This window comes from Otolemur garnettii, unplaced genomic scaffold, assembly GCF_000181295.1.
Source record: "Otolemur garnettii isolate 467f Iridium unplaced genomic scaffold, OtoGar3 scaffold00092, whole genome shotgun sequence".
NCBI lineage: Eukaryota > Metazoa > Chordata > Mammalia > Primates > Galagidae > Otolemur > Otolemur garnettii.
Genome location: NW_003852487.1, coordinates 160,098 through 172,989, shown reverse-complemented (window position 1 = coordinate 172,989; position 12,892 = coordinate 160,098). Strand labels below are relative to the sequence as shown.

General features: G+C 39.2%; 1 protein-coding gene across 1 annotated transcript in view; it reads left to right on the top strand.

Annotated features, from left to right (window-relative positions):
* The window catches only part of KDELR2 (KDEL endoplasmic reticulum protein retention receptor 2), a 24,228-nt gene that overhangs the window by 1,097 nt on the left and 10,239 nt on the right, over positions 1 to 12,892 (top strand). The window contains exon 2 of the mRNA XM_003795427.3: positions 8,742 to 8,842. Within this exon, the coding sequence (XP_003795475.1) occupies positions 8,742 to 8,842 (101 nt within the window). The remainder of the gene's footprint in view (positions 1 to 8,741; positions 8,843 to 12,892) is intronic.

Genomic DNA, 12,892 nt, shown 5'->3' with positions numbered 1-12,892 from the left:
GGCGCCGGGTACCGCTGAGGTCTCATGCAATTCCTTGCTCCACGTCACCAGTGAGTTGGCTGCTTCCCTCCTCAGGAGTACATATTTCATCCAGGCATTGCTGAGAGGCAGTGAAATGAATTTTTCCAGATAATGGCTGTGGAACTTTACATTTAGTTCTAAATGCGTAAGGATTGTGAATTAATTTTTTCATTCCTTTAAACTTATTTTTGATGGATATGGCCTCAGTGAAATAACTTTTGTTGAGCTCAAGAACTTAATTTTTTCAGAGACAGTAAATGAAGGGAATCCTAAAGGAGCTGGGTGACAGAGACTCCATTTAACAGGTTTATTTCTAAAAATTTTCACATCTGGATTAACACCACAACATTGACTCGGCCATCTCCAGGCCTCACCTATTTCCCTGGGACATATCTGAGATACAGGAAGTAAGCAAAGATAAAAAGACCTTTGAGCGATCACAATGAACATTACAAAGTCCATGTTACAGTGTGTCTGACTTGGAGTTGATCTCTCAATTTGTACATAGTTCTGAGAGGCTGAGTTGTATGATTTCCAATGATGATAGCAAATTAATTGCATTAATAATGACAGCTGACATTTAAGCCTTTGGTATAGACTATAGCAAACTATAGTCAACAAAGTGTGTTATGTGGCTTATCCCAGGTAATTACTAAAATAACCTTACAAGGTAGGTGCTGTTGTCACCATTCTTTGAAGGAGGTAACTGAATCTTAGTCTTAGGAAGGTAAGTAAATTAATGATAGAACCAGATTGAAACACAGTAACTCACAATTAAGGATTGAGTATCTGTCTACTTTAGCTTAAGTAATTTTAGTTTAAACATCTGATGCCAAACCAGCACTCAGATGATCTTTTTTCTTTTTCTTTCTTTTTTTTTTTGAGACAGAGTCTCTGTTATCCAGGGTAGAGTGCAGTGGCATCATCATAGCTCACTGCAACCTCAGACTCCTCAGCTCAAGTGATACTCCTGCCTTAGCCTCCCTTGTAGCTGGGATACAGATATGCAATACCACGGTTGGCTAATTTTTCTATTTTTTGTATAGGCAGGATCTTGCTCTTACTCAGGCTGATCCTGAACACCTGACCTCGAACTATCCTCCCACTTCAGCCTCCTAAAGTGCTGGGATTATAGGCCAGAGCCCCCATGCCTGGCCCCGATGATGTTACTTTTAATCTTTAGGTTTGCTCCAAAATCTTTATATGAGTCTCTTCATCTTCTTCCATATATTTCTTAGACTCCCCTCCATTGGCAAATCATTAAGCATTGAAGTGTGTTATCTCTTAAACTTGATATTTATGTTTGGGAGAATTGAGTGCGACTCCACAAATAGAACTCTTTTTTTTTTTTGAGACAGAGCCTCAAGCTGTCCCCCTGGGTAGAGTGCCATGGCATTACAGCTCACAGCAACCTCCAACTCCTGGGCTCAAGCAAGTCTCTTGCCTCTGCCTCCCAAGTAGCTGGGACCACAGGCGCCCGTCACAACGCCCGGCTATTTTTTGGTTGCAGCCGTCATTGTTGTTTGGCGGGTCCGGGCTGGGGATTCGAACCCGCTACCTTAGATGTATGTGGCTGGCGCCTTAGCCGGTTGAGCTATAGGCGCTGAGCCCCAAAAATAGAACTCTTAAGAGAACCTTGAGTAACAAGGAGAAAAAGAGGGTGTGCTGTTTTGTTTGTTTTTTAATATTCACAGTTTTCATTTGAGAGATTTAGGAGCATTAAGAAAAATATAAAATCAGCTAAAATGCTAAGAAAGGAAGATAAATAGGTGGGGCAAGTTTGTGTGTGTTTGCCAAGTATTCCTTGGGTATTGTTGTCTATTCTTATTTTCAGACTTAGAATGATTTTGTTCTGGTTTGTGAGTTTACCTGATGTTTTAAAAGTCAAAATCACCAATATCATTTATTCAGAATTAAGTGTTAAGTTTGACAACCTGCCCTGTTTTTCCATACTAAATTATAAAAGTTGTTTAGAGACTTTATAAAGAGTAAGAATTTGATATGAGTTTCTCAAGTAACTGGAATAGGAGACATGTATATCCAAGTTGTGTTTCTCATTTTGAAAATACTGGCAATGATGTTCATTTTAGGATTTTGGCACCTGTTTTGAACATGCCAGCAGCCCTTAAGGATCAAAATTGAGGCAGGCTAATGAGGAAGCTGGAGATTCTGTTTTCCTGGCAGTCTAATTCCAGATTACCTGCCTTTAAGGACCTATTTTAAAGTAGGGACAGTAAGTTAATGTTGTTTGAATCTGTATTTTCATGTGGATTTATCAGTTATTGTCATTAAAGACGGGTGCCAAAATGAAGTGTGAGTTTCTCATATTCTTAGATGAAGGGCTTCCTATGTAAATTTTCCTATAGGCTGATAGTTATTAATAGTGCTGTATCTGCTGGGTTTAAATTACTAGTAGAATCCTTCTGAGATCTGTGACCCCCAGCCTTCCTCCCCTAGTCTCTCTCTTCTATCCTTTGCCTATTGCTTAGGTTATTGTTAGCTGTTATTATGTAGGGTTATAAACTTTTCATGCTACCAAACACCATACAAGGACATATGGTGTCCCTACACTTCATTTAATTGGACAGTTTATATTTTTTAAGTAAACGAGAACACCATCTTTTATTGTCAATATCTGAGCACTTCAAGAAACTTTTGCTTCACATTTTCTACTCTCCCTTTGTAGCAGCTATCACCTCTGTTCTTTGAAAACCAATCATTACATTTTTGACCACCCACTGATTGGCACACAATTCAGAGTAGTTTGCAGATTAAAAGTTTTTGCCCTCAAGAAAGCAGCAATTGAATGGAAATGGTATGGGTATAAAATGACAAGAAGGATCCTCTGGCTTTCTAGCAAGGTGTGACTAGGACCTCTATGAAGAAAAGTATAAAACTTTTCCCTGCTGATGGACAGGGAAGATAACCTACATGTCTGTATATTCATACCATGGTCCTGGATGGGACCAGGCAGGTTGATAAGGAAGCAAGATGACACATGACACATCTCTCAAAATTAATTTATTCAAAATATCCTCAAAGTTGAAGACAGTATACTGAGAGAAATAATCTGTAATATATCTAAGTGACAAAGGGTTAATATCCATAATAATAATAAAGTGCTCCTGCATATAAAAAAAACTTGATAGGAAAATGGGCAAAATTGGCAGTTCACAGAATACTAACAAAGGACCAATTAAGCATTAAAAAAATGCGTAGCCTCACTAGGAATTAGGAACTTGAATATTTAAATGGTAGTGCATACTGTTAAATAAAACTTTACAAGAATATGAAGAAAAGGGCATTCTTATCTGGTGTTAGTGGGTATGTAAATTGGCATAATCTTTCTAGGAGGAATTTGACAATATTTATCAAAATTTAAAATGTTTAATTTTTTTCAGTTTATGTTTTTTATTTATCTTATTTTGGGTTATGGATTTTTTAAATTTTCTTAAATTTTTTAATTGTTACATTATAATTGTATATATTTATGGGGCACAATTTAGTGTTTGAATACATGTATATGTTGTATGATCAAATCAGAGTAGTTAACATATCTTTTTATTTTTTTAGAATGAGAACATTCAAAAACCTCTCACCTAGATATTTTTTCATATATAATGCCTTACTGGGTTTTTTTTTTTTTTTTTCTGAGACAGAGTCTCACTATGTTGGCTTCGGTAAAGTGCTGTGGTGTCACAGCTCACAGCAACCTCAAACCCTTAGACTTAAGCAATTCTCTTGCTTCAGCCTCCCAAGTAGCTGGGACTACTGGTGCCTGTCACAATGTCTGGCTATTTTTTTGTTGCAGTTGTCATTGTTGTTTAGCTGGCCCAGGCTGGGTTTGAACCTGCCAGCCTGGGTATATGTGGCTGGGGCCCTATCCACTGAGCTATGGGCGCCACCTAATGCCTTACTATTAACTCTTGACACTGCTGTGCAGTAGAACACCAGAAGTTATTCCTTCTGTCTAATTAAACTTTGTACCCATTGGCCAATCTCCCCCCATCTATGTTAATGTCTTTTATCCCAACAATTCTAGGAAATCTATACTACAGAAATTGTCACATGTATAAACATACTATGTATATTAGGAACAATAAGTACAAAGCACTGCCTATAGGTACAGACATATTTGTACAGTATTTATAACAGCAAAAGTTACCAGTAACCCAAACGTCCATTAATGGAGTAGTTGTGCAAATTTTGGCACATTCACACTGTAGAACACTGTGCAGTCATTAAAAAGAATGAGCTAGAGCTATAGAAGTATTAACAGCAGAGGAAGGTGAATCTGAGATATTAAGTTCAAAAAGCAACCTGTAAAGCAGAAGATTAACCACATTTTGAGGGATAAATATATATTTGAGTACACACACACATATGGGCCAGGGTTCTTTTAAGAATCCTGAAAAGTTACACTTAAAGTATAGGTGGGAAGCATGTTGGGAAGATCCTTTCATTTTTTTCGTTTCTATACCTTTTAGCCCATTTGGACTTGCTAATAAAATAATCAGCGTGAATTTCTTTGAAAACAAAAAGACAAAACAGCATATAGTAGGAGCTGTTGTTTATCAAGCATTTACAGTGGCAGGTATGATATTATATAAAGCACTTTAACTTTTTCTCTTTCGAACAATCCCACAGAATTGATGTAAGTTGTCTAGAGGTTTAGGAGGCCAAGTATATTATGAGCCCAGGTTTGTGCATCACAGAGTGAGCTTGAACCTAGACCCTCTTACTCCAGAGCCTCTTTTTTCCAAACTCACATTCTGTGATAAGTGAAAAGAGCTTGCTGTGAAAACAGTTCTTAACTATTGGGCTGCCGATTTCCAGGGGAAGCTAATGGATTTTAGAATATCCAGTTTTTTGGTTTTTTTTTGCAGTTTTTGGCTGGGGCTGGGTTTGAACCCGCCACCTCCGGCATATGAGGCCGGCGCCCTACTCCTTTGAGCCACAGGCGCTGCCCAGAATATCCAGATATTTTGAGACTATGGATAGGATCATAGTTGTTTGTGTTGCTGGACATGTTTTCCTGGAGGTCTGACCTAACATTGTTTAATGTATAGCATGCTGTTACCAGGGTAAGAATAATTTATGGAAGCTTTTCTGTTTAGTTGAGGAGTCTGTTCTATAAATCAAGAGAAATGCAACTTCTAACCTGCAGTATAATTTAAAGCAACGTTTAATGAAGTGTATAGTTGTGAGCTTTTATTAAATTTAACTTCGGCCTGGCATAGTGACTCATGTCTGTAATTCTAGCACTTTGGGAGGCCAAAGCATAATATTGCTTAAGCCCAGGAATTTGAGGCTAGCCTGAGCAACACAGTGAGACTGCATCTCTAAAAAAAAAAGAAAAGAAAAGAAAAGTTAATCAGGTGCGGTGGTGTACACCTCAGTAGTCCTAGCTAACTCAGGAGGCTGGGCCAAAAGATATGCCAGGAATGAGCAATGATTACACCACTGCACTCCAGCCTGAGCAACAGAGAAAGCCCCTATCTCTAAAATTAATAATTATTATTATAATAAATTTTACTTGGACTAGTGAGATCAAGACAAGAATGATGTTAAGTTTAATGATTGATTTCCATTTAACAAGTTATACTCTTTTTTTTGGTTTGTTTGCAGACAGAGTCTCACTTTGTTACCCTTGGTAGAGTGTACTGTGGCATCACAGCTCACAGCAACTTCTAACTCTTGGGCTTAAGCAATTCTTTTGCCTCAGCCTCCCAAATAGCTGGAACTACAGGTGCCTGGCTTTTTTTTTTTTTTTTTTGCAGTTGTCATTGTTCAGAGGCCCTGGCCAGGCTCAAAACCACTGTGCTATGGGTGCTGAGCAAACAAGTTATACTCTTAATCATGAATGTTTGGTTCATTTAGTATTGGGATGTCAGTTTTAGAAACATTTACAAGAGTATTCCGTCAGAGCTTATTACCTATTGTTGCTTGCTTTGACCTCAAAACAGAGAAACTGACTATGGAAGTTGCTCTGACTTAGTAGCAGATGTTCTTCTCCCTCCCCCCAGAAGATTCCTGCCCTCGCTCCTCCTGTACTCAGCTCAGATCTCCAACTTCTGTGAAGTTTTTGCTATTTAAAGGGAAAAAGCTACTACTTGCTAACCAGGATGCCAGGCCAGGGAGAGCAGTGTAGAACTGTTCCAGCTTGGCAGTTCCTGCATGGATTCTTTACCATGGCACAGGCTCCAAATACATGGTGTCTGTCCTCTCTCCTCTGCCCTGTTCTCACTCGGGGCTTTCCCACCCTATAGCTGGTAGTAAATTAGGGCAGAACCCAGTGTACATTGCCTATTTACAGTCATAGAAACACAGTATGACTTGGAAATTCCTCAGAAGTGTTATCCCAAAATACCACAGAATGAGAATTTGCACCATGACATGAAGATAAAATGAATTCCATTTTCTTTTGTCCATTTGTTCGTTCATTCATCATATATTTTCTGAACCCTGCTGTGTGTCAGGGCCAGTGCCCACCACAGGAAATACAAGATGGAATAAGGCATAACCCCAGCCTTTAGAGATCTCAGAATTGAGTGGAGGTTTGGGGAAGAGGGGAGGCAGGAACCAGATCATCATAGGTGTATTTTTGTAAGTCCTGTAATTGGAGCTAGGACAGCAGCTGACATGAAGTAGTCCCTATTATGTGCTTGTTGAGTGAATCAGCAGCAGCAAGGGAGGGTGTCTTCAGAGAAGACCTCCCAGAGGAGGTGGTGTGTAAGTTGGGTCTCAAATATCAAAGCAATATGATATTTCCTGCCTGGTTTTTGGTATAAGAATGCTGAAATGTGTACAAAATTTCAAATCTGCTTGCCCTTCAAAGTTCCATTAGAATAAACCATTTATAAGAAAATTTGCCTTATCTGTATTCTTTAAGTTTTTATTTAAAATGTGGGAAAGAACCATATAGGAGATAAACTGGAAATTTCTCTCTCAAGGCTTCGGTAGACATCAAATGTCATCTATCTGCTCCTGAATCTTCCTGTTTGTATTCTCTCTCTGATTTTCTCTGTTAGCATCAGTCTCGTTCTTTCTGCTTTGGATCATTGGTCTCTGATAAGAAAAAAAAAGTTCTGTATTTCTGGGGAAAAAAATAAACAGCAGATTTACTGTCTCCCCTTTTCATCCTCAAAATTGATTTCAGTTGATGGATATGGAAGAATGGAGTCAACTTTTTTTTTTCAGTTTTTTTTTTTTTTAGGTGTTCTTGTGAACAGATTGGGACTACAGTTATTCATACTGAGAAAGTAACATTCTTGCTGCCCACAATGGCTCATGCCTGTAATTCCGGTGACTCTGGCAGCTGAGGCTGGAGGATCTCTTGAGGCCAGGAGTTCAAGACTAGACTGGGCAACAAAGCAAAACATTTGTCTCTAAAAATTAAATTAGCCGAGCATAGTGCCACACGCTTGTAGTCCCAGCTAGTTTTAGCTATGTGAGAGGTTGAGGTGGAAGGATGCCCAGAGCCCAGCCCAGGAGTTCCAGATTGCAGTAAGCTACGATCAGACCACAGCACTTCAGCTTGTAGGACAGATCTAGACTTTATCTCTTTAAAAAAATTTTTTTAAGTAACATCCAGGCTTTTAGTTTCAGCAACCTAGAAAATGATCCTTTGTAAAATAATAAAAAACAGTGGAATTTTCAAGTTCTGAGGAGTGTTGTGAATTTGAGTGCAGTGACATTTCCATCAAGTACATGCTTACTAAAATATGCAGTAGTTTGATGTTTTAATTGTAGACAAGGGTGGGTGGCTTCTGACATTTAGTCAACCTTTAGTTTCCTTAATGAGTTCACTTGTTCTCCAGTATCTGAAACCTATAGTTCTTGTCCTCTGTCACATATATATTTGGCCAAATATAGATGTCATAAAAGCTGTGTGCACACTCTGTGAACTTCTGGTCTTCCCAGCTGAGTCTGGCTATGCCACAGCTCTGGGAGTGGATTGATTGGTTGGAAGTAAAACAGCTTCAAGATATTAAAAAAGCTGCTTTTGAAGTTTGGTTGTAGTTGCATGTTCCTACCCTCATGTAACCTTTATGTTGTCATAGTATTCAAGAATGTTTTTAATACTAATATGAGGTGTAAGAGATGGAATTTTTAAAAAAATCTTAACATTCAGGTAAATGTTGCCCTTAGCAAAGAAGTTATCATAAAGAAGTTATCATGGGAGGTCATGCCATTATTCTAGTGGGAGTTACTGCTCAAACTCTTAACCAGAGTCAGTGTTCTTCATATGATTCCTTATCCCTTTAATCTGAATAGATTTTAACTCCATTATCAAAATATTTGTCACCATGGAAATGTTGTTTTAAAATGGAAAAAAAGATCTGAAGTTACAATAAATAACAGAATTACTGAAAGAAATTTATTCCTACCTAATATATTTGAGAAATATAATGTTCATTTGAATGATAACATCCTGGCATTATTGGAGGTGACATAACTAAGTCACTTTCCTGTAGTCACCCATTCGCCCATCAGAGTAAGACAGAAAAGTTGTTAGAACTTCCCAAAAGGAGTATGCTCAGGAATGTTAAGGGGAAAAAAAAAAACCTACAACTTCTCTTGTTTATTTAAAGTCATCCCTGGACCTGGACCTTTGACCCCAAGTGCCCCACTTTCCCTAGCTGTACTTCCTACGGTGTGATCTACAGGATTGTGAAGCCCTTCAGGGCTTTTCTAATACTTTCCTTTTGTTTCTTTAGGTATTTCTGGGAAAAGCCAGCTTCTGTTTGCACTGGTCTTCACAACTCGTTACCTGGATCTTTTTACTTCATTTATTTCATTATATAATACATCTATGAAGGTATGGTATGGCATCAGATGGGATGTATTTTATCCATAGTGTGCAGAACTATGGAAACTTAATTATAGCTGTGTTCTTTTTTTTTTTTTAATCTTTTTTTTTTTTACTATTCTTTATTTTTTGTTGTTGCAATTTGCAAGGGCTGGGTTTGAACTCACCACCCTTGGTATATGGGGCTGACACCCTACTCACTGAGCCACAGGCACCACCCTATAGCTGTGTTCTTAATTAAAAATCTCTAAGGGCTCAGCGCCTGTGGCTCAATCGGCTAAGGTGCCAGCCACATACATCTAAGGTGGCGGGTTCGAATCCCCAGCCCGGGCCGCCAAACAACAATGATGGCTGCAACCAAAAAATGGCCGGCGCTGTGGCGGGCGCCTGTAGTCCCAGCTACTTGGGAGGCTGAGGCAGGAGACTCGCTTGAGCCCAGGAGTTGGAGGTTGCTGTGAGCTGTGAGGCCATGGCACTCTACCCAGGGGGATAGCTTGAGGCTCCATCTCAAAAAAAAAAAAAAAAAACTCTAAGAATAATGTATAAATATGCTATTCTTGCCTTTAAAACTTTTAGACCACCTTGTACATATAACTGGGAATAAATATCATTGCACATATTCTGTTTCAAAACAGTTTCTATTTACTTTGAAGTTAGAGATTTTTTATTTTAAGATCCTCAGGTATGATAAATCTTCTAAAGTTCTTGGTAACCCAGTAAGGAAGGATAGCTATTATATTTTCAAGCAGTCGGAAGTTATAGACGCCCCCAAGAAATCCAACAAGTTGGTACATAATGAGAATTAAATCCAAGACTTCCAGTGGCAGTATTTTGTTTTATATATAAAAGGGAATTGTGAATATATATATAAGGGAATTGTGTACAGGCTTCTACTTTTTTTTTTCTTTTCCACTTGGTCAATTTTTCTTAAACTTCTGCTGTGTGCCATTTTTATTACATTTGCCATCCTTAATAACATCTGTGCCATAATTTATTTAATAATATATTTTTTAAGCCTCAGCCAAAGTGAGACTTCATCTCTAAAAAAATAGCTGTGGCCGGGCATGATGGCTCACACCTGTAATCCCAGGCCAAGGCAGGTGGATTGCCTGAGCTCATAGGTTTGAGATCAGCCTGAATCAGATTGAGACGTCGTTTCTGAAAATAGCTGGGCATTGTGGTAGGCTCCTATAGTCCCAGCTACTTGGAAGGTGGAGGCAAGAGAATTCCTTAAGCCCAAGAGTTTGAGGTTGCTGTGAACTATGACACTAGAGCACTCTACTAAGGGTGACAAAGTGAGACTCTGTCTCAAAAAAATAATAATAACTGGGCATTGTGGTGGGTGCCTGCAGTCCCAGCTACTTGGGAGGCTGAGACAAGACAATCTCTTGAGCTTAAGAGTTTGAGTTTGCTGTGAGCTGTGATGCTACAGCACTCTACCAGAGGTCCATGACACCTTTTCTTTCTTATGTTTTTCCTAATTCACATTAAAACAAATGTTGGCATGCTCTTTAACTTTTGTGCCACTGGTGGTCCACACTCCACACTTGAGGAAGTACTAGATTAAATGAGCCTCAGTTCTTTCCCATAGTCACTGAATTCATGCTTGTGAATATCTATAGAGTCGAGCACTGAGGAAACAGTAGAAAACAAGCCAAAGTCTTATAGTCTGGTGGGTGAAGGTCGGCAGAGCATCACAGAAGTAAATAAATGACTGTAGTTTGTGATGGGTGCTGTGAAGGAAAAGTATAGGGCTTCTAGGAATAGATAATAGGCATCTGACTTATTTCATTCATTCATTCTGCAAATACTGGAACTGAACCCCTGTGTGGCCAGCACTATTCCAGGTCATTTGGTTATTGGCATACCCAAGGAAGTAGTATTTATAGGCAGTTCCCAGGTTATGAAAGAGGTAGGTTCTGTGGGTTTGTTCTTAAGTTGAATTTGCATGTAAATTGGAATAGATAACATTTACCTATTACCTGTAATAGCCTGTCTTCATATGTGCGAATTGTGTATTGTTTGGATGTTTGTAACTCAGGGACTTACTGTAATAGCCTCTGTTTGTAAGTGTACGTTGTACATATGTCAGTTGTTTGTAACTTGGGGACTGCCTACAAATTAAAGCCTGTTGTATGATATTTAAACATTCTCCCCCAACACTTTGTGTTCAAAGCATTTTTACAAGCACAGGTCAAAGTAGACAAAATAGCAATATATGGGTCTGTGATCTTTACTGAAAAGCAAATTTGATGTCTCCTTCAGTCATCCTATTCTTTATTAGTAAGTGACAGGAGCCCAGTAAACAGGACGTACTTAGCTTACTTGAAATGGCCCTGTCCACCTGTTGACTTGACAAGTTAAAACTGTAGGCTTAGAGGTGTGTGAGCAAGAATCCTCCTCTTTCCTTTGGGGATTCCTAGCTTTCAGAGGAATCCTTTTTGCTTGGTTATAGGTTTCTAGCATAATGTCCTAAAAGTCAGTGGAGTGAGAGTCAAGGTGCTCCTTGTCTTTAACTGCCAGGTAGCACTAGTTAGAGAAGAAAAGCAGCTGCTAAAGGGCTTGGTGGACATAATCTCAGCTGACCAGGAGCCTGGGTGAGCCCAGGCTGGGACTGCTTCTGAAGGGGGCACAGTGCATATGTAGCTGTATGTGTATTTTGTTTGTGCATGTAGATTCTGTATTATTTTATTCATATACATGTGTAGATAAATTTGAGTGTGGAGAGAATTCCTCTCACAATATATTAATGTTGCTTGATTTTTCTTTTATGGTAATTTAGTGTCATTGTGAGGTTTTTAAAGCTAATGAGGATTTAATGATTTGCTCTCATTTTCCTATTAAGTCATTTTTCCCAGGCGTCCTCAAGCTAGGGCCTGCGGGCCACATGCGGCCCACCTAGGACATTTATCCGACCCACGGGGTGTTTTTGCTGCTGCTGCCTGTCCTGCTTAGCAGCCAACTAGTCCCGGGGCCCATAGTCCGGCCCTCCAACAGTCTGAGGGACAGTGAACTGGCCCCCTGTTTAGAAAGTTTGAGGACCCCTAGCCCAGATGTTTGCTTAGTTTAGTTTCTCAAGTTGTCTTACCTAAGGAGAAGTAGTACTAGGCAGTGTAGCCACTACCCATTGTCTCTATTCATAGGCTAAACCTGCTATTTGAGTTTGGGGCCTAAATTTCTGCAGTCTAAAAGTTGATGTGATTTCAGAATATCAGACTTTCTTAGTGGTCAGATGAATATGTGATGGTTGACCTTTTTATTCTTTAATTTTTTTCTCAATTTTTCATTTATTCATTTATTTAGATAGAGTGTCACTCTGTCACCCTTAGTAGAGTGTCATAGCATCATAGCTTATAGTAACCTCAAACTCTTGGGCTCAAGCAGTCCTCTTGCCTCCACTTCCCAAGAGCTGGGACTACAGGTGCCTAACACAGTGCTTGCCTAGTTTTTGCTACTTTTTTAGTAGAGACCGGGTCTCATTCTTGCTTAGGCTGGTCTCAAACTCTTGAGCTCAGGTGATCCGTCCACCTCAACCTCCCAGAGTGCTAGGATTACAGGCATGAGCCACCTTGCTCAGCCTCATGATTGACCTTTTGAATGTGAAAGAACATATAACTTGATTGTAAGCACTTGAGCAGCTATGCTGGTGTGTGCGGGAAATTGTTCCTTGGGAGGCAGCAACATTTTACCAAATTGTCAGGTTTTGCAGCTATTATATTATCAGACGAAATTTCATAGTAGTCTGAATGTTCAGTGTTAAAGTGACACAATTTAAGTAAAAACATCATGGCAAAACTTAATAAGAATTACATTGTTTATCTTATCTATCTTTAGAAAAGTGCTAGCTAAGAAGTATCATCTAGAAGAAAGTCCATTGATTTTGAACTGCATTGAACTTTGTATTCTTTTTTTTTCTTAAGTTGATATCTAATAGTTTAAAATGAGATTAAAAATACATTTCTGGCTCGGCGCCTGTGGCTCAAGCGGCTGGGGCGCCAGCCACATACACCTAAGGTGGCGGGTTCGAATCCCCAGCCCAGGCCCGCCAAACAACAATGA